Below are 23,246 nucleotides of genomic sequence, written 5' to 3'. Positions count from 1 at the left end.
CATGGACATTAGAATTGATCTTCAACACACCTCATGTTCGAGGATACAAAGTGGACTTCTAGGTTAATCTAGCAATTGAAATATCTTATAAACAAAAGTTAACACCATGTCTACTTCATCAAATGACTACGTACGGTCATGGACACACCAAAATTACAAAAAAACACAAACTTGCCTTTATTAATCTTGTAATTCCACCTTTCAACTCGAAACGATCGGCACTACAATCCTGACGTACACCCCGAACTAGTCTCTAAAACTAACTGACTCCATCGATGCCAGGCTTGCCACTGTCGTGCTCCAAAGTTGCAAATTTCTCCCTAATGGTCGTGACGTCAAATCGAGGGACAGACCTAAGTTTAATAACTATTGATGTAATAAAAATATGACATTAAATATTTCGGCATGAATAATTATTCTAAAAACAGCATGAAAGTTGCAAAATGTACCCTAGGGACACGTGACAGTCGTGAGTTTTGAGACTTTAAAAATACGAAAAAAATACCTGGAACCTATTTAAAGCCAAATAATTGTGTGTAACATGTTGGCCCCGTCCCAAAAAATATTACAACACATAATGATAAACTACATATTCAGTATCTTCGAAGTAAAAGGCCAGGGAAATAATAACATACGTTTCAAAATTTTTACTCAAGTATAGATTAGATTTTTTGTATGACTTACAATCACATCAATTATTACAAAAGAAGGTCCCTTGTTTATTTGACCAGTGCTGAGTCATGATAAAAAATTATTATTTACGAGATAACCCAAAATGGCAGCATCTCCCATATTAGTTTCTAGCAAACCTGTCTTTCTAAAATAGCAAACAGCATATTTTAGTGAAGCAATATCAACATTTGACTGTTAATCATTGTGGCTTTACTTTTTGTGAGCGATGCTACGGTATGAAACATAAAACACCTGTTTATTACAATATTTTATAAATTATTACTTACCAGTAAATAGCTGAATTTCGAGCACATGCACCAGGGCCGTATTTAAAATCAATTAGGCCCCCGACGGCTTTCACCAGAGAGGCCCCTCTATATTCTGATTCTTCGGAAGGTTGGAACTTAAAGGTAGAAATGGACGTGGTATTGCTTCAACTCCATGGACAATCTTTTGTGTTCAACAATCTGATCGGCAAAAAGACCTAGGAGACTAGCTAATAAAATAATGTCTATTATTTTTTTAAAACTATATCAGGGGTCTTAGGTTGGGGCCAGACATTTTTCATTTCTTAAGGGTTGAGTAAACAATCTTGATCAGAAATAATTCATTTATATAATATATTGATATACTATAATCAGTTTATACAAAATCTGGAATCGCGGCCAAATTGTAAGGGTCTTCTGCGGTCACAGTACGATCTTGGACATCTGCCGCAGTCGTGGAGGGATCGTGAACATCTACGTTCACGGCAAAATAGCGAACATCATGAGCGATCACAGAGACATATTCTTCGTCTTCTGCAATCGCGGCAAAATCATGAAATGTCTCCTGTGATTGTAAAAAATAGTACACATCTTGCACGATCGCAAAGACATCATTTTCGTCTTCCCTGAACACGGTGGAATCATGAACGTCTCCTATGGTCCTAAAGAAATAATTAGCATCTTGGAGACGTCATCTTCGTCTCCTTCAATCACGGTGAAATCATGAAAGTGTTCTGTAGCCGCGGAGAAAGAGGTAACATCTTGCGCGGGTGCAGAAAAATCATCTTCGTCTTCTGCAATTGCGGCGAAATCATGAATGTCGCCTGTGGTTAAGGGAAACAGTAAAAATCTTCTCCGAACACGGTGGAATCATGAAAATGTTGTGTGGCCACGGAGAAATATTTAGCGTCTTGCGCAGGCGCGGGGACGTCATCTTCGATTATGATGAAATCGTGAAGATCTTCCGAGTTTTCGGGGACACGATCTTCAACCCCCGCAGTCGCTATAAAATCCTGGACAGCTTCGACGTTCACGGATGAATAGTAACAACTCCTACGATAACGGCTAAATAGTGAAGTTTGTGGTGGTGCTGATTTCATTAAGGTCTCCCGCAAAACAAATTATCGGTGAAATAAATTTACCAAGAAAAAATTTAGGCCCCCGGCAACCGCCGTTAGGGAAATACGGCCCTGACACGCACAATGGGCTTCACTGACATCCTACTCACAACTGACAAGGAACTGGCGCTCGACCTGCCATATAACGGCTAGAAAATTAAGTTATGTACCTTGCGACCGGCGCTACTTAACAGTGTGGAGACAAAGTTATAAAGCATTATAACTTAATGTAAATGTAAGTTTACAGATTATCCATGGTATAATACTCATGTTTATACGTTAGGATGCGTTGTTTTGATAAATAATAAGCAACTAAAGTTTATTGTCTAAATCAAATTAGGACAAACGGATATTTTAGTGAATCAAGACTGTGCTGGGGACGTGCGACCGGCGTTACAATTCCGGGATTTATATTTATTAAACATGTATACAAAATTATTTTACTCAAAATAAGATACCCAGTTACAATGAACAGTGTATTCTGCGTTGTGTTCAATTAAAAACAAATAGTTTAAACCACATCCAATTCATTTCTCAAACAAGGACGGTGATTGTTCCAAAAAATTGTTTTCTCCCTTATATTAAATTATAACTCATAAGGTTTTTTTACATAACATTTAAATTATCAAAATGACCCCCTTTAGATGTACATTATATTTCTAGGCAATATTCAAATTCGTCCCACACCTTATCTAGCATGTCTTGAGTGATGAATTCCAACTCTTCAGTTTAACCAATGTTGTTGGAGGGATATAAACTGTGTACACATGAAGATTCCAGTATGGTGAGAAACCGTCCTGTTGGTATGTAATAAAACTTTATGAGTTATCCTTTAAAATTTACCTCATGTCCATATGAACATTAATTTTGAAATTATAAACGGATAAAATCTGATGATTCTTTTTTAAACACCCTCTATATTCTTATAGTCAGTAACAAAGCTGCACAAGCCATCTCACTCCATTCTACACTCCTACTTTGCCCTTATTTATGTTAACTAGTCACCTTACCCGTGTTTCACAACGGGAAGTGAACGCTTAAGAGGATAATTATGTTCTATAGATCTGCTCTATGAAATAATTATTAACACAAAAATAATGTCCACAATTTCAAGTTTGATTTAAAGTTTAATTACATTCTGTGGATCCTGTGAAATTTTTCATGCAATTGGTTGAGTAATATTTAATCTTAGATCTTGTAATATTTTCATAGTTTAACAGTACAGTAGCATGACTACAACTAAACTACAGTCCTAAAAAAATAATTTCTCCTGGTCTACATTTCCAACTCAGCGCAGTACAACATTTGTGTCATGTCTCTACAATATCTAGCAAAGTGTTAGTGTAATCAAATTTAACTTAAAAAACATTGGATTAGGTTTGTAGGAAGAGAAAAACACTTACATAAAAATGTTATTTAATAAACTCCTGAAACTCTAATATGCTACAATATTTACAGATTGTACACAAAGCGTAAAGGATTTGTTTAACATACTGTCTCTAAAAGAGGTGACACCTTGTACCTGCTGATTTTTGCTTCCAGTAGCTCTGGTGCTAGTTATTTGTGTAGCTAGTGGGCAAAGTGGCACTTTGCTGCACACGAGAGCAATGTTTACTCTCGTAAACATTGCGTAATGATCTCGAGTGCAGCAAAGGCCTTTTGCACTCGTGTTACACATTATATTTTTCCTATACAGTCACTATAAAGCATATAAATAATTAGTCTTTCAAACACTATACAACACGTTTGTAGGTTCAGCTGGCAACACAAATAGGTGCCCTAGAGAAAGTAGTACCCGGTCCGTATCACTACGCTATTTTTCCTCGGCAAGAAATGTGCTCCGCGACTTGAGAATATAGTCCGTATGTTTTTGTAATTTTAAGGGGTTTCCGCGCCTAAAAAAATGCTTTAAAGGTATTTTCTTGTTTATTAAGATCGTAGGAATGTTTTAACGTTTAAAAGAAACGTCCAGAAAATTCAGAAATACTGAAACTATAAACAGGAAATTACAGGTTAAATCATAGTTATAATAGTCAATCAGCTGCTCATAGTATTATTATCTTTAAGTGTTGCCAACCTATTTCCAAGCGTACACTGATTACGTGCATAATAGAACCACGCTGTTTTGTGTTGTTTCATTGGAATCCTGATGTGCGCCAAAGTATAAACCGTATGACAAAGTATAAACCGTACGACAAAGTATAAATGTGCAGCAATTAGCAGCTTTCTGTACTATAAACAGTACAAGGAAGCCAAATTTGTCGGGTGACTGTAAGAAAAATAAATTTATTGAATTACACCTGTGAGTACTATTGTGTCGCTTTCATGATTTACTGGCAATCATCCCTGCAGTCCAACAGTGACATGGAGGCTGATTTGCAAAAAAAAACCATGACAAATGTTTTGCACTGATGAGAGTATATTCAATTCCCGTACAAGTACAATCCATATTAAGCTTAATCTAATCTGTGGCTTGTGGAAGGCCATACTTAAATTATTAACTGTGTTTGCTGGGGTGGAAGTTGACAGAATTAGTAAGTTTAGTAGGATTTTGGACAACACCAATTTTGCTTTTTTTACACTACGGTACTCTAGAGGAGGGCACTGATTTTTACTTTTATTTTAGTTAAATATAGACGTATCTGTTAGACATTTGAAAACAACATAGCCAATAAAATGGGCACTAATGATTTAATTGAGTTATTACTTCTAAGAGACGATAATATCAAGTTTCAAGGCTTTAAGTGATAAGGCAAATGAAAAAGAAACTCAAACAGTTTTTCTAAAATCCTTCAAGGGTTTAATAAGTAAGAGCACTTAGCGCAAATTGAAAGACAATAAGCAAATTATCTATGTTCAATTAGTGAATCTGGAATTATTGTTGCATTTACTCTTTTATAATTGAGAGAGGGTACCTATGGTTAATAGGCAGTGGAAAAGTTGTAAATATACGGATAAAAGTTGGCCACCTCCAGTTAAGTTATACAAAAATTTGGCTAAATATAATGAGTTTAATTTTTTATATTGTGTTTCTAACTCTTTAATTTAACATTTATATAATTTAATTCTTAAATAAAATAATAAACTAAAAATACCTATCGCATCAGTCTCATAACTGCATATAGCAGTAAAAACAGAGGGCAGCTAGTAGTAGAATCACATACTCACTGACTCTCAAATATACTAATTATTCTACCGAGCAAAGCTGAGTCGCCAGTACTTATTACTAAGTGTTAAGTAATAATCAATATTATAAACTATCAAACATAACAATCACACTGAATTCGAATTAAATTACTGTGGGAATTCTTTAAATTTAAAATATATTATGAACATTGTAATTTTAACTAGTGATGGGTCGGTAATTAACGTCAAAAGTCAGTTCCACGGGTTCTTGGGAAAAGTACCGGGACCGAGAATCGATGGTGAAATGTTGGTACCGATACCTTTGGTACCAAGTTAACAGGTTATATTATTTACTCATATTATTTACTCACTTTAGGTTTATTTACTCATTTAAAAAATTCAATTTGTCAACGATGATGATTATTTCACTTAAGGCTATTTGAAAGGGAATATTTATCATAAAATATTATCAATAGTAGGCTATAGGATGATTATTTCATTGTAAGTTAATTAAGTTGTCTCACTATCGTCAGCTGATAGAGTGGTTCAATCATCAACACAACTTGCTCCATCATCTTCAAGCAGAAGACAGAAGGCGAACTTAATAAAGACTGGATCAAATCATCAAATAAATTATTTGTTTTGACTCAACAAAATTATTATTCACCTTAAAAACATAATTTTCTTATCTGATGTTGATTATTAGTAACATTTACAATAGTTACAAGTGACAAGATTATTTTATTTAATTCATAGAGTTCTTTATTTGACTTTGTTTTGTAGAATGTACAAATCGAACCTCAAACTCAATCAAGTTCACTATAACTGTTTGACTCAGTCTAGTCCAGTCAGTGGCTGAATTAATATTTATTTTTATTTCCAATGGTTTAATATTGGGGTACTCATGAGTCATGATTTCGATCTGTGACCACCGTCACAAATGACAACACTGCACATTGCGCAAGACCAATACTTCAAATTTAAAGTTAACAGGTAAAATTTATTTATTGATGGATGAGACTAAGTTACATGGCTACATGACAAACAGCCAAGCCTTCATTCAGCAAACCAAAAGGGGCTTTTATTTGTTATTGTTTGTATGTTCGGTGGTTCGTACTTAATAATTGTTTTTGTCTTTCTCTTTCTCCAAATGTCAAATGAGGTTAGAGTTTAAAATGTAGTTTAGCTTCATCCGTCGGATTTCTGAAATAAAATGTATATGTTGTTGTGAATAATTAATATTGTTTTGTCTGTAAATAATAAGTGAAATTGGATTAGTTTATTACAAGAATATAGAAGTTGGCCAACCTTAAGTTGTTGTTTTTATATACTAATTTGAGATAAATTCTTTATAATGGCTTCCCAAGTTTGGAAGTATTTGATTAAAACTGATGAAGCAAACAACAGATTTTGCGAAATAATTATCTCTAGAGGTGGGGTCTACAAGCACTTTAAACCTAAACCCACAATACCGGTACAGGCACTAGGCCTATAAAAAAACCATCACAGTCGAGTCACCAAACTAAGTCTTGGTTAAATCTTTTTTTTCAACAAGCCTCCACCTTAAACTGTAACCTCAAATGAATATGTACTTAGGCCTATTTTCTAAAAAGTTTAGTTCAAAACGTCCTTTCCATAAATACTTCTCTTCTATATTTCCCTTAATGATGGAGCCTAAAAGTAACTTAATGCAGGCAATAGGTAAAAAATGACTCAAAATGGATTCCTTCATAATATTTAGCTACAACTTAACAAACAGTTAAGTTAATATATATATATATATATATACTTTGTGGTTGGCTGACCAGGATTTGCTTTTTAAATAATATAATATAAGACTTACCATCTTGAAGCAATCCAGTTTTTGTACTCAGTGTACAGCTTATAATGAATTGACCTCTAGAAGAATGTGCTGAAGATGGCTTTATGAAGCCGAAACAGCTGTACACTGAGTACAAAAACTGGATTGCTTCAAGACGGTAAGTCTTATATATTATATTAGTTAAGTTAACTTAGTTTAACAAATATCCAGAGCCCATTTTATTTCCAAGGTTAGTAGCCTATGTTAAATTTATTGGTTTAACAGTGAATCATTTCAACAAATACGGTAGGCCTATATTTAACACTTCTGGTATGGTATATTTGGTTTTGATTTGAATTTGTTTGGTTGTCAAAGTGTTGTTTTTACAAATAGGCCTAAGTTTTATTTTCTTAACCACTTAATAACATATGAAAAAAACTGTTTTAAGTTAAAGATTGAAATAGGAATATTATTTTGTTTTTAAAATAAAACAATTAAGTAGCCTAATTTAAAATTAGGAACCGAGAATCGAATTTGGTTAGGAACCGGTAACGGAACCGACATTGAAAAAGTGGTACCGACCCATCACTAATTTTAACATTCGCATACTTTGTTATGCCAGTGGATAGTTGGCAACAATTCGATGGTGCCATTAGGAAAACTGTTTAGAGTTACTAAGTTAAATTTAATAAAACATATTATTAAGCATTAAAATTTCATATCAGTTTTGAAACACCAAGATTCACTTGAAACCTGTCCTCTAACTATGAAGATAAAGATGAAGGAGCAGAAGATTTATCCTGTTTCTTATCCATGCTCGATTGTTTATGCTTGTCAAGGAAAGCTTTGAAACTTGCTCCTTCCTTAACTTCTTCTTCATCTGGAAATAAAATAAAATAACGATATTAATTACCAAAGACACTAAACTAAATTGCCAATGTTAAATAGTATAAAATGATACCTCTATGTGGAGTTTATGATTCAGCATAGTGAGCTGTGTTGTGTTCAAATGTCAGGGTAGACAAATGGTTATAGTGCTTGCCTTCAAATCTGAAGGTCCCTAGTTCAATTCCAAGCAAGATTGTTTTCGCACCCAAATGCCATTGTCATTGGTTTATCAATTGGTGATGCTGTATTTACAAAAGGTCCGGCATTAGATAGTAACTAGAGCAGGGTTGGGGCCGTTACCTTACAAAAAATGTAAAAATGGCCATAAACTAGAAATACAAGTAAATGAATAAAAACATTAATAAAGAGACAGCATGGCAAGAAAGTTGTCATCATAGGTTAGTCCTATAGTGCTGTTTGAAACACAATACAAAGCCTTGTAATGATGACAGTGTGTGATTACCCAAATAAAGTGTTAATACCACCAATGCCCCTTGGTCTTAAGTCTGTAAATTGAAATTTTGTTTCCAAAAATATTTAAATCCTAAAGATTGATATTCGGTTCAAATTCACAGTTGGATGTGTGGGATTTAAGCCTGATAGATAAAACAGTCTTAACTTTCTTTATTCCTACTTAGTTATACTGTAGTTGCATATAATACAACAATAAGCTAGTGAAGTGATTTGACCGGACATATCTGATTACCTTGCTGTGATACTTGAGGTACGTTCTCTTCACCCTCACTATCGTCTGAGCTTTCGTTCGCAGGGTGTTTGAGATATATGTCCACAATCTCTCGGCCAGCGCTCACCTCTCCTATCAGAGGAACAGCTTTTCCCTCACCTACATCCCCTGCCAACTGCTTTAGTCTCTCCTTCTTCTCCTTCTCATCTTCTTCAGCTCGCTTCTTTCTAACTTCTTCCCATTCCTTTCTATAATCCCTGAAAAAAATTAAAAACGTTATTGCATTCAATAAAATCATCAGAATTACTTGAAAAACAAAAATAAAATAATTTATTGATGCTAAAATGTAATGGCAAATACAACAAAAAATAAACAGTAATCAGTGTTGTAGTCATAAGTTTCCTAGTATGGGAGCGCTCACCACTGTCAAAGAAAAACAGGTTCTTTATTAAAATACAGGATTATTGGAAAAAGCAGAGTGCGAACTCTGTTCCCACACATTACTGTGCTACTAAACATGATAATACACTGTTGATACTCTGACTATACACTGATAACAACCAACACATATAATCTTTAACACAACTGATAGTTAAATCAAAGCCTCCTATAGAGTTTTCTATGAGTGAAATATGAATATAGTCTGATTTTTAAGGGAAAGCGGCTGAAGCTTGGCTCTACCTGCGAGGGATCCGACTCATGCACGCACACTCACCATCACCCTAATTGCCTGAAAGCCCCGATCCCCTTCACTACCTAGAAATATAAATCTGTTGTATATAATACCTCAAAATCGCAAATCATTTTAAGTTAAGATATACACTAAAATGCTTAATGTTAGTAAATTTTATATTTAATACCATGAAAAATGAGTCCAAATAAAAAATTATTGTGAAAAGAAATTGTAAAAAAAATATTTGTAACATTTAAAATATATTGTTTTGTATCATTTTACTTAACATTTTGAGCTGAAGTTAAAAAAAGCATTTAACAGATTTTATAAGGAAGGTAAAATTTAAAAAATGATAGTTAAATTTCTGTTAGGCAGTAGTGACTCACACGGCAGGTCTCTGCCCCCCCCCCCCCCTAACAAAGATTTTTTATATGAAATCACTTTAAATTTAACAGGACAACATAAATATGGTGTCATTTCTAATATAATACATTTTTGTGCTAAAGATGTCTGCGTCAATAATATAATACATTTGTATATATTATTTCAAAATCTAAAGCTAAAACTACGGGCTGTGTGAAAAGCTAACACGTTTGCTTCCGCAATAGTACCAAATTTTTCATTCATATAGACCAGCGACGCAAATATGCGAGGGATGGTTTCAACCCACAGACTGCCGTCATATATATGCATATATGCGACGGCTAGGCACGTTAAAACAGACTGACGCATATTTGCGTCGGTGTTCCAATGTTAGCAAAAGGCTTATATCTTTGGAACGGTCGATTTGAAGGCACTGAGTTCTATGCAGTGGTCTACAGGGATGTCTGACGCACAACTGCGTCGCTTGGTCTGTGGATATGATTATTAATGACGTCATATAATAGTTGGAAAAACTGGTCTTTACTTTTCTGCATCACTGTATGTATGTATGCAGTATGTACCGGTATGCTGCATTATCCTATGTAGCGTTTATATTTGTTCAATTATAAACTGTTCTTGAATAATCTGTTTTATTTTTACTTATTTTCACCTCAAAACATAAACAAAAATGAACTGTCGCATATATGCGGAGTTTGGGCTATTTCAAGAAAAGTACAGGGCGTTTATAAAAGAATCATCAGGTTTTAATACATTTTATTGACGTTAATATTAAACACATACGGATATAAAATATATCAACAGAAAGGAGAACTCATAAATTTTTCATAGATACCCCTACAAGTGCTCAATGTGCCATACATTAGCCGTGGTGCAAGTTTCCAATCTATGCTCTAAATTGTCCCATACACCGGCTAGCATTGCAGGGTTGATTAATTCTACGACATTGCGAATTCATCCAATTTGGCGGTACATAAACTTTGTCTTTTACATAGCCCCATAGAAAAAAAAAACACTCACACCATAAGATCAGGAGATCTAGGGGGCCATTTGAGAAGGTTCAAGTCAATTATTGTAAAGATGTTTTTTCTTGTATTAATCATTTTGAAATTATGCAAACACGTCCAATAAAAAACCAAGACTGGTTATTGAACAACTGATTATAAAACTTGGAAACATGCTTTTTAAGCACATGTTTCAAATATCAACGCGGGACAAGAATTGGGTGAGGTACATGCCATTAAAACCTGATGATTCTTTTATTAACGCCCTGTATAATAATTTTCACTATTGTCTTCGCTATAGACCGGGCAGTCGCAAATATGCGACATTACAAAAGGTTATCAAAAATATTTTAAAAAATAATATATTATTTACATACACGATTGCAGTGTATTACAAAGTAAATGATCGCTGTTTAAGAGGTTTTCACCTGTGGTCTGTGTGTACTGATAACCAAGTGACAGCCGGTCTAAGTGTAAGATTAAATTATATAGGTAACTTGGTACGTGGCAATGATCGCAGCGTCGCATATACGTGTTAAAAGCAGATTAACAAAAAAATCTTGACTTGACCAGCAAGGCGACTGCAGTTGCAATTACATTATTGACTTAAGAATAATTAACGGAGAACTTTGTTCCTGCTTTCGATTGTTGCTTAGTAATGGTCGTTTGAGTCAGGATATATCCTTGTGCAGAGAGTTAAATTGTCACTAAATCATCGCTTAAACCTTGAGATAAATTGTTGTTTTATTATTTGAAGACCAGTGTTGGAATGTGTCATAGTACCATAGTGCCTGGTGTAGGTGGGTCAACCTATGGAATTACAAAATACAATTCAAAAACTTTTCTAAATTTGAAAAACTCCATCGCTTAAATTAACCTAGATCCTTATGGCCTTGTCTACTCCCATGGTGTATTAGATCAAAAATTAAGATACAGAGATCTGCAAAAACTTTTCACCATCCTGGGGATGGAACGTTCCAAATTTATCATCTAGACTATAATCCCGAAACTGGGTGGCGCCCTGCTGCATTGCTGGAGTAGCTTAGTTAAGGATTAGCCCTATTTCATAAGTGAATACCGCCCACGACCCATCACTGACTGAGGTAGCCGTAGAACTTGTCAATGTTCATGATCAAGTTATGCCAACAATCAAGTTTTATTCTGGTACAACAAAGTTAGGCCAGCCGCACATTGGAGCAAGGCAAAGTGCAGGCTAGGTGCAGGCGGGAGTGAAGACTTTTTCATGTCACCGCACATTGAAGCGAGGCGGGACAGAGGTTTCCTAGCTTTGGTTCTTCTGTCGTGACTAGGAGGAAAATTTTTTGGACCTTTTTTGATTCTGATTGTGAGTTTAAAATGTAGTTTTACTCTATTGGCTATCCAAAAAATATAAAAACTGTTTAAAAAATGTTTTGGGAAATGTGATTATCGTACACGAAAAAAATATTAAGCTATGGAGAGTATTTTTTAACTACTGAACTATCAGACCGGTCGGTCTTTTAGACAATATTTTTGTGTGAACAAACAACAGTTTGACGATATCCATAAGTTGATTGAAAGTGACATTAGGAAAGGAATGCAATGCTCAGCAACATATAGCCATCTGAAATAAATGCTACATTACTATTTCTTTCACCCACAAAACACTAGAAAACCAAAGCAGGCGAGAGCGAGGTGCAGGAAAACTGTATTCCAACTACAACACTGCGGAGGCCTGACAGAGGCTGTAGCTGTGCTGCGCGGAGGCTGCGCGCAGCACATTTAAATATGTGTATTACAGAATCTGCCGCGCGTCGCCTGTACCACGCCTCGCTCCAATGTGCGGCGGGCCTTAAGCTTAACTTAGTTCCCGGTTTTTCTAAAATTCCCGGTATATGGCCTCCCTGATAATGCTCGGCTACAAAAATTCTCAAGATTATTGGTTCAGTCCCAAACAGGATAGATTTTGGATCTAGATGACATTGGACTACGAATTAATAGGTTTACGTTAGATGGAAACAAGTCCAGGGTTTAGACTACCCCCTTTGAAAAACATAAAGTGTCATCAGTGTAAAAAACACTCAAAACAAAAAAAACCTACATAATTCTAACTTCAGTACAAACATAATGGTTCACTCACAGTTCAAACTCCATGGCTGCTTCATCAACTAACTTGAGCAGATCAGGCAGCCCAGCTCCAGTCAGACCTGAGACACCTGCACATTTGAGTCCGCTGTAGAACTCGTCCAGAGCTAAGGACATGGAGCGTGTCAAGTTGGAAACATAGCTTGTCTCAGACTCCAACGCCTCTTGGAAAGCTTCAAAGTCATTCATCCAATCGACTGCATAGCTGTGTTCCACCACATCTGTCTGTAATGAAAAAAACAAGTGACATTTTAAATTAGACTATGTTTTACAAATGTTTCTTAAGCTTTAATGAACTTTATTACTGACACCTCAACTGATTATTACAAACTAAACTAAGTATGAGTAATTAACTAATAAGGCATCATAAATAGTCTGATATAGTAGTATTTTGAGCAAGGCATCATAAATTGACTATTCTTAGATCATAGCTAGATTTTTTTTATTTTTTGGCTATGCGACTTTATTGTAATCCCACTCCCTTTAGGTTCCAAAAAAATTGCATGTCTATTATTGAAGTTGAGCTGTACAACAGAATCAACTTGGAGTTTTGAGACTCAAGTAACAAATAGATTATAATAATGTCACTTAAATGAAAATATCCATTCATATTTACTTTGTCTTGGCAGAAGTAAAAAAATACCATTAGTATTACCTTGTTCATAGCTACTATAAAAGGAAGTTTTGTTTTGTATAAGATGGAACAGGCATAGAGCATGTTTGACATGAATGTTACTGGGTTCACACTTCTTACGGTGTCCATCACATAGATTACGACAGTAGGAAACGTTGAAGCGAGGGTTTCTGTGATGATATTTCCTGATGCTGACCAAGTAAACACTTCTATCTGTCCAGGAGTGTCAGCTATACACAGTTTGTGTTTTTCTGAGGCTTTGACAAGTAAAGATATGACTTGATCAAACTTTGTGGCAAACAGGTTCAAAGATGTTACTATGGCACCATTTGGTCCCAATCCATACTGCTTCATAACTTCTTTGTAATTCACAGTATCTCTGATATCTGTAATGATACAAACAGAAAACAATTAGTAAAGTTAAAATCACATTAAATTACTTGTTGTGCTTGCTTTTAAAATAAATCTCTAATAATATCGCAAGAATTGTTGTAAGTTATGTTCTGTAAATGTTACATCATTAACATAAATATATGAACAATTGGTGTTTTTGTATGCCTAGGTGCAACAACATGTACATGTAGAGGCATAAGTTATCAAATACAAACATGGAGGATATTCTCAATGGTCAATAATGGCTCTGAGGTTTAACTTATAGCTGCTTAATTAGTGAGATAAAGAAATACCCCAGCCACAGCATACTTGCAGACTTAGTGAATTTCCATTGGCCTGATCTTTTTGCTAAAACATTTCCTTAAACATGTCAGATTTATTCTCTATTAAAATAACATTAGTTTTTTTTTACTCAATTATCAATTATCAATTATTTAAGATGGGGACGCCACTATGTGCGTATTTTAACCCAAATATGAGTGAAGGATGAGTGTAGGATGAGTGGCGCGATCTTGTAGTCTTGTTAGTGACTAAGGTCGACATGTTCCTTAGACACAGCTGTTAATTAATAGCCCATACAGCTAATAATACTCTGTCTGTACTGCAAGAGTTGATCATCCACATCAAGGGAAGTAAAAAAAATAAGGTTTGATGAGTACAGTACCTATTTATAGGTTTCTGCTACAAGGAATTGTTAGTGAGTTTTTCTGCAAAATATTATTAGCCTAATATGAAATTGATAAAATTACCAAATTTCATCCAAAATATATCTGTTCTATTAAAATAACTCACAGTCTTGATCATTTAAACTGGATTTATTATGATAAAGGTACAGCACAAAACATAGTCATAGTAGTTGTGTATCATAATTACAGCAGCATGGAAGTAACCAATGTACAAAATAGGTTCCAAAAAAATAGTGTTACCAACACAACAAATCAAATAGCCTAATGTAAGACAAAGAATAATAACACTTAAAACAATATGGAATATAACACTAATATACAACATCTCCCTTTTCTTAAATTGTTTTATTATTTTTTATTGATACCTTACTGGGGGTTTAGTTGCCCTTCACCTTCTAAGATGGCTATTAATAATTAACAGCTGTGTCTAAGGAATAAGTCGGCCTTAGTCACTAACAAGACTACAAGATCGCGCCACTCATCCTTCACTCATCTCCATTCATACTTGGCCTAAAATACCTACTTTGTATGGTCGCCATTTCGGGAAAAGTATTAAAAGAATGGTTAACATTTGCATCGTTATAGGTAAATTTTGATTGGGCATGCCTACATCTAGGAGGATTAAACATTATAATTCTTTATATTGAAGTTGAATCTTTCTATTACGACATTGCTTTTGGGACTGGCATAGTCTTTGAATGGTTTCATGACTTTATCAAAGCCCTTTCTATCTTCTTCTGATAAATCAAAAGTACGGTATAGAAAAGATCAACCCCTTCTTCCCTTATTAAGTTAGGCTATTTGCACACACACACCGATTTTGGACGGTCGGTAAAAAGCCGGTTGATATTTTATCGGTGTATGGTGCTTGCAAACATACCAGATTTTTATCGGCGAAATGATCAGTTGCTTTGTTGTTGTGTCGAGGACGAGACGAGATTATTGAATACAAATCCTTAAAGAGTTTTTGCTATATGGTTATTGTATCGACGTATTAAGCACAGTAGGATTAAACGTAAGTTCTGGATTCATCCAATTAAAGCAGAGAAAACATGGGAACCGGGAACATTCCACCCACTTTTGAAAGAACTAAGGCTTGATAGCAGTAAGTTTTTCAACTAGGTATTTCAGAATGTCAATAGCATCCTTTGACAAACTCCACGATAAGTTGAAAAATTAAATCCAACATCAGAATACTAAAAGTAGTAGTAGAGCAGTTGTCTGGAATGGAGGATGGTTTAGCAAGAACTGCAGAGACAGTCGGGAAAACAATCGGTGCGTGTGCAAGCTTGTATTTAGCAAGCACATCCCTGGCAACGGCGGTATGCATTGGCAGTGGCCGGCTCAGCTGCTCATCGGCATTTTACCGGCGCCGATCAGCGGTCAGCGTGTGTGCTAGGTCCCGTTCCCACCTGTGGTTCACTATTGGAATTTGGACGGCCGGTAAAAAATCGGTCGTCCAAAATTGTTGTGTGTGCAACACACCTTAAGCAGCATGGCACACTTTATTTCGGAGGTCTTGGTTTCGTGCTCAGAAGCCTTCATGAAAATGGTAAAACTCTGCTTGAATCCCTTAAACAGAATTCAGGGGTCTAAACTCCATTTTTTACAGCTTAGGTCTGTCAATATTAAAGGTCAAGGTTAAAATTAAGCCATCCTTGTGATCTGAGGTATCAACTAAAACTTTTATATTATATCAATTATATCAATTATATATCAATTATTTAAGATGGGGACGCCACTATGTGCGTATTTTAACCCAAATATGAGTGAAGGATGAGTGTAGGATGAGTGGCGCGATCTTGTAGTCTTGTTAGTGACTAAGGCCGACATGTTCCTTAGACACAGCTGTTAATTAATAGCCCATACAGCTAATGGCAACTAAGGGACCTACAGTTTAGCCTAGTTAACCCTTTGGGTGCCAGTTTTTTTTTACTAGGTATGTCAGAAAAGTGCCAGGCTTGCCGCAGGGGCAAAGTGTAGTATGCAAGAATAAAAATTAGTAAAAGTATAAATTTTCATCCTGAAAGCGCCAAGGAACGATATACCTATTGTGCCTCGATTGCATAAGAAATCGAATGAAAACATAGTTGTTTTAAAATAACAACCGAGTCAACCGATATGTCTATTAAAACTCACATGATCGAAAGTCCCGCCGGCCCCATATATCGTTGCAATGTATTTTTCGGTAAGACTACCAATGATGATATCGTTGTGAAGTATTTTACGGATGTTCCGTACAAAACAATATATCATTGTGTGGCACTCAAAGGGTTAACTAAATCTACATTTTGGTCACATGGTTTTTAGAAACCTAACCTTGATGTGAGGTTATCCACTCAATACACATCACTTTACACAATGTTCTTTTTTTCACAGTGCCATGTTGTATAGGTTGTATCAGGCCATGTTGTGTACTTAGGTAGGTATTAACCCTCCCAGTGTTACTTGACAAAAATTCGACAAGCAGCACACTTTGTGTAGTGTTACTTGTCGATTTTTCGACACGCAGACATCGTTTACGGCGAAGGCTCTATGACTGACTGAATCGGATTGAACTGGATCGAGTTAGGTATCGTTCTTTCCGTAATATTCTAAGCTTTCTCCAGAGGTCTGTCTCAGCGCTGTATGTTCTCTGAGCCGATCGTAATTGTAGCAGACAGCTGACGTGCGTGTATTTGTAAACAGCTAGGTAACCCTCGGACCGATGACTGATGTGTTTTATTACGTTTATCATTGTTTTAGTGTTAAAAATCAAAAGTAGTGATATACGTGGTGCATTATAAGAAGATTTAAGTGGTTTTGAAGTGCTGGTTGATGATCCTGAAGAAGTAGGTAGTGATATTGATGTAAATTATCAGCCAGATTCCTAGCTATGGTTAGGCTATGCATTCTTAGCTAAACGCTATGTAGGCCTACTGAAATCTGTTTTTTGCCCATAACTTATTTATTTGCAAATCTACTTCCTTATATTATTATATATTTGTAATCCTCATAAAATTTAGAACAAAGTGGCTATTTTTAAATATTTATAGGCCTATAATTTATAGAATTTCATTGAGCGCAAACTTATTTTTTTTTCAATTTTTCCAAAATAATTTTTTTTTTACCAAAATAAATTTTTTGAAACAAATATTCCTTATGTTTTATGTATGATATTGAAGCCCATGATTTTCCAAACAAAATGGTATATAAAACATTAGAATTAACATTGTTTTAAGCTTCTCAGGTCCGTTTTAATAAAACCTTGCAAATGCGCCAAAAATAGGTGGACATTAAGGCCTAAACTATGGACACTTGGAGGGTAATAACTCACGGCCATCATAACAAATCCAGTTTAAATTATCAAGAAAGTGAGTTATTTTAATACCTAAGTGCAAATAAAACAGTATCCACGAACAAGAAAACTACAATCGTTTACTTATTTTCTGTTTGATAAACATCAACATTTTTTTGAATTTTCTCTGTAAACTATTTTGTAAATCTTAACAACGCTTCAATATTGGCTTTGTACTAAACTATTTTTTTACAGCTCTAAAAATGATTTACAAATAAATCGCAAAACTTAATGTTTTGATGGTCAAATATAGGAAATGAACCAATTTTGCTCCCATAAAACTCCCCAAAAAACCCCTGGACATTGACATAGAATGAATAGGCTAGTACAAACAAAACATATACCGGTAGTTAAGCTACAAACTTATAAACTATTCATATTTACCTATGTTTGCTGGATATGGTACTTCTCTGCAAGCTGGATCAAGGTTTATAACATACGGATGATTTTCTTTAGAATACAAATATGAAGTCAACTTTTTTATCAATGTAGTTTTTCCTGAACCAGCCATTCCAAGAACAATCAAGCAAACGGGCTGGGACAAGCTTTTAACAGTTTCTTCCCTTCCTAAATTAGAACAGTTATCACTTTCCATACTACTTGTTGAATTTTGGCTGTTCTTTGAGTCTTCCATCTAAAAAACAATGATTTAGATGTCAAAACAGAGAGGAAATATGAATAACATAGGTAATAAACCTTACTGTACTGTTTTTGAACGACATGCTTTAAGGCGAAGTGTTATTTATTTACGAAGATTGTTGTGGGTTTCACTAACCTTTATTTTTGTCTGTGATGTCAAGGACTCGTTTTAAAATTTATGTTTAATTTATATTATTTTAATTTTAATGTTTACTTTAGTACTTTGGTATTATCCGGAGGCTACTTATTTATAGAGATTTTTTTACCGGAGACCAAAAATAACTAGGCTACATAATTGGAAAGCACATACTTTAATTGAATTACCAGTACTGTCCAAATTTGACATGATTACAAGTAGCGGCCTTTGAGTTTTGCCTCCCAGAAGGCAGTGATGTCGGTGAGGATTGAGTTGAATGTGTCACTGCCGCTTTACTCCGCCAAGTAAGTACCTAGATACAGTGTGCTGCGGCAGTTATGTTAGGTTGGATTATCATCAAAATGTTTGTAGGATTTTCCTCAATTCATTATGAATCGAAAGATACCAGATGAGCCCGCCAAATACCCCAGATACAGGCGGTGACAGGTGATGCGCGCATTCAGATCAACAACCTGACCTTGGCCTACTTGAGGGGATTTTGTGTGCGAAAGTATGACTCATCTGGTATTGTTGATTCATAACAAAACAAGGAAGCTCCTACTAACATATTTATGATAACCCAACCTAACGTAACCGCCGCAGCGCGCTGTATAAAGGTGGCCTCTGGATAATACCAAAGTACCTTACTTCTGGTGGTTATTGTACTTTTAGCCCTTCTGAAGTGATTCAGGTGCTATTTGAAGATTCACCATAACGTCATGTATTCTGAAGGATAGACTTCTGTATCTGTTGACACAAACAACCGAATGAAAATATCCATCGATAACTTATATCGAAACTTATTCGATATATGGATTATTCGCTATATCGAATGAAACAATCGAATACGGTAATCAATATTTTCATTCGGTTGTTTGTGCCAACAGATACGGAAGTCTACCTATTCTGAAGGTAATAAAATATAAATGGCACGTAAGATGTCATAATTAAGTAGTGAGTGTTGATTTAAAAGTTTCAGTAACCCCATAGGCTAGTGTGCGATAAATAAATTAAAAAAAAAAAATTGTGGGTAATTATTCCGTATAGGTGCCTCCAAACAAATTTTTAATTTTGATATCTTACTTTATAGTTTTTTACCTCCTGAATCCAAATATACCATTATTTTTCACAGCTGATGAATATTTCTCAAGATATCGCCGTAATAATATACAACATTACAATAAACAAGGTAGGATGGATGACATTTACAAGTGGAATAAACTATGCGTTAAGTAAACCAACAGCTGATTGTTTTCAATCATAGTCAAGCAAATGGAACTGACAACTTTAATTAGCTAACTCTGATTCTGCAATATGAAAATCACCTGATTAAGTTACACTTTTCATTTTCGAAGACCAATAAGTTATTAATGTAGGCCTATTATTGTTACCAGTATTTTATCCTTATTAATACATTATTGATTTATATTTCGCCGTTTGGAAATTACATAATAAAATGGTGCTATTCTAACATAACCTAACCTAACCAAACCTCTAGAATGTAAGCAAACTCCTTTTGATGTCAGAAAAGGCATGTCAGGGTGGTAGGTCGTGCTTTATGTGAATTGGCGACTGCATTAAGTCCTTTGAAGGTAGGTTAGATTAGGTAAGTTAAAGTTCAGGTTATAATGTATCGAGTTGTTAGTTTATGTCGCCTGCAGACTGTTTTTGTAAAATTAAAATCCAGAAAAAACACTTCAAATTACTATTTCAAAAATGCTTGCAAGCATTTTTGAAAAAGTAATTTGAAGTGTTTTTCTCAGTTTTTTGAACTGAACTAGGTTAACCTAACTAACCAAACTTTATAGGCTATATCGAATGAAATAATGGATATATCAATCGATATATTCATACCAATGAGTGTAAGTAGGACGTAAACTTAAGTGCAGCAATAGGCTAGTAAGTAGCCTACCATGATTCCATTTTTAAGTTAAAACTTTGAATTAGGTAGCTAGAAATATTCTTACAATTATTTAGAATTTTGCTTCCCGCGCCCTTGGCGGGGCCTCTGCGGCCAATGCCTTGTTACTGTCTGCGAGAGTAAAGAAGTCCCTTGAGCCAAAGCTATACGCAGCTACGTTTGGAGGGTATCGCCATAGACTAATCAACACAAGGGAGTATGATTTATCTATGGTATCGCGCACTATTTGCAGGCGCTAAGCATCTGGGCGCCTGTCTGTAAACAACTGTTGTAAACATAATTACTCATATCTTTGTTTTGGTAAGTGGATTATCATCATGTGGTCACATCATTTGATTCAGTGCAGTCTCGTGTATTCGCGTAGTGAGTTCTGTTTTGTTCTGGACGGTCCTTGTAGCTCTGGATCAGCTCTGTCAGACATTGGGTCAAACAAAGGGTTTTTGCAGGGGGATTGGCTTATGTATACGGCAAACAGTGCCAAAGGTGGTGACTATCATGGCCAAATGAATGTTTCCAACTTTGAAAAATGGATTAGGCAACGTGTATTGCTAAATTTACCGCCAAATTCAGTCATAGTAATTGGTCATAGTCATAGTCATTTATTGGCATTGTTCAACGTATTATTACATTTAACTAAAAAAAATCATAAAGTAGAAAGGTTATTAATTTGTCTTAGTAACACTAGAAAATGGGTTTCCATCGATTTTATGACTATGCAAAAAATATTATGACATAGATTTTTAAATTCATACAGATATTACATACAAAAATTAAGCCTAACAACTAGCAGAGCAGAGTGAAGACGGCTCTAATTGTCGCGCTAAACGTTCAAGCGTAACGCCTTCAAACTACGAATAGGCCTAGGCCGGAGCTCAGGGGACTTCTTTACTCTCGCGGACAGTACGTCCCTGGTGATAAATACAAGTAGCTTATCAAGCTTGATGACATTCAGTTGTACCTAACCTATAAGCCTACACCATGAGTTACTTATTTATTAGAAAAAGTTGAATTTTTAGTTTTCCCTAATCATTGATAAGCTTATTGCTAGGCCTAAATTGAGATCAGCTTACAGGCATCAGCTATAAATTAATAATTAATGTAAGCACGGCACTAGAGCATGTTTTGAGAGTTCGTCATCATTTTAAATGAAACTAAACACTAAACAGTAAAAACTAAACGAAAACGACTAAACTTGCTCAAACCAGACAAGACTCACTCAAACAGAGATGTAGATTGTGGGTTGTAGCATAGACAAATTTGTCTATAGTTGCAGACCTTGAAACTTAGGCTATGTGTTTTTAAGTCAAAACAAAACACATAACAAAACAAACATAACCTATCGATCGACCTGACCTTACTTCTAACTTTCAACCATAATATGTTGGTTTGTTGGTTAGTCTGCTTTAACTCTACTGTCGACTGCGTCTGACCTGACTTAGGGGAGGTACGATTGAGGCATTAGTTCAAAATTCCTCCGTGAACAGCGCTGTAGAAGAGAGCATTTTGGCAATGAAGGTTTACTAATCGCAAAAATAGTTCTGTTCATAAAATAAAATGATAAATGCCTCAAATTCAATTTTATATTTTTTTTTATTTTAAAATTACTATCATAACCTAACCGAACTAACTAAACTTGCTGATAATGAAATAATATAAAAAAGTTTATTATTAGAAAAAATAATTCTGTTCATTAAACAAAACTAGAAATTGCTCAATTAAAAATGTATAATGACTTAATAATAAAATTAAACGGACATGACCGAACCAAACCAACCAAACTTGATAATGAAAAAATCTTAGTCAAAAACTTAGTGGCACCAGCGGGATTCGAACCTGGGACTCTCAGCATATCAGCCCGGCACCTAACCACCTAACCGACGCTAACCACTAGACCACCGAGACCGATGCTGCAACACGTATTGTTACGGTAATAGCATAGACTAATAGCATAGATAAAACCATAGACTAACCAACACAAGTAGACTTCTCATCCCATTGTAAATTTTGAAGCACGTTTTTCGTGTCTAGTTCAAGTAAGTGACACATGGGCGCTAGTGTCGACGAAACTTTGTTTCTATTATTTTAGGGTTAATTTCTTGATTTGTGCTTTACTGTTTGGTTATATAACTAGGGGACAAGTTATTGTTTATGATTAGATCGTATTATTTGGTTAAACGAGGTTTTAAATGGCTGTAATAACGGGAAACAAATTGTAAATAAAACACGACCTCTACAGAAAACCGTACAGAACTAACAATAAAATTGTCTTCAGCTGTTCCATAAGGATGAGAAATCTACTAAGGGAGTATGTTTTATCTATGATAAAACATAGTCTATGCTAATAGTGTTTCCTCAGTTAATGAGAAGCCCACAGCGCTGTTATTGTAAGCTCATCTATACTTCCCCTGAGTAAATACCCTGTCGCCTGCACGCAGTGCAAACTGCATTACTTACTGTACTGAACTGAACTGACTGAAGACTGAACTGCAAACCACTGAGCTAAAATTATAACTGGAGGTATCACTGCGATGGCAGAAGTCTGTCAAGAGCTTGTCGCTGATTTTGTTAGGTTGGTATAGCAGTGAGTTTTTTTTAACCAATGACATGGCTTCTATAACTAGGTCTGTATAGCAGTGAGTTTTTTCATCCAATAACATGGCTTCTTTATAACTCACACCTCACGCAAACATGGCGGCTGGCGACAAGCATCTTTGACATTCAGTGCTACCTCCAGTTAGAATTATAGCTCAGTGACTGCAACT

General features: G+C 35.2%; 1 protein-coding gene across 2 annotated transcripts; it reads right to left on the bottom strand.

Annotated features, from left to right (window-relative positions):
- Positions 1-3,455: 3,455 nt before the first annotated feature.
- On the bottom strand, positions 3,456-21,861 carry LOC128986141 (GPN-loop GTPase 1). Of its 2 annotated transcripts, none has more exons than XM_054406309.1 (6): positions 21,701-21,861; positions 18,173-18,422; positions 13,394-13,758; positions 12,734-12,963; positions 8,578-8,813; positions 3,456-7,863 (listed from the first exon to the last, which is right to left on the bottom strand). In XM_054406309.1, exons 2-6 carry the CDS (start codon positions 18,420-18,422, stop codon positions 7,748-7,750), a joined length of 1,197 nt encoding a protein of 398 aa, XP_054262284.1. In that variant the 5' UTR covers positions 21,701-21,861; the 3' UTR covers positions 3,456-7,747. The 2 variants fall into 2 exon arrangements, with proteins under 2 accessions (XP_054262284.1, XP_054262283.1); XM_054406308.1 differs by lacking the exon at positions 21,701-21,861 and adding an exon at positions 21,555-21,634.
- Positions 21,862-23,246: the final 1,385 nt, after the last annotated feature.

The sequence above is a fragment of the Macrosteles quadrilineatus genome, unplaced genomic scaffold (assembly GCF_028750875.1).
Source record: "Macrosteles quadrilineatus isolate MER2022 unplaced genomic scaffold, UCM_ALF_1.0 Scaffold_2__2_contigs__length_208266976, whole genome shotgun sequence".
NCBI lineage: Eukaryota > Metazoa > Arthropoda > Insecta > Hemiptera > Cicadellidae > Macrosteles > Macrosteles quadrilineatus.
Note: the sequence above shows the minus strand (reverse complement) of the source record. Positions and strands in the feature narration are given on the sequence as shown.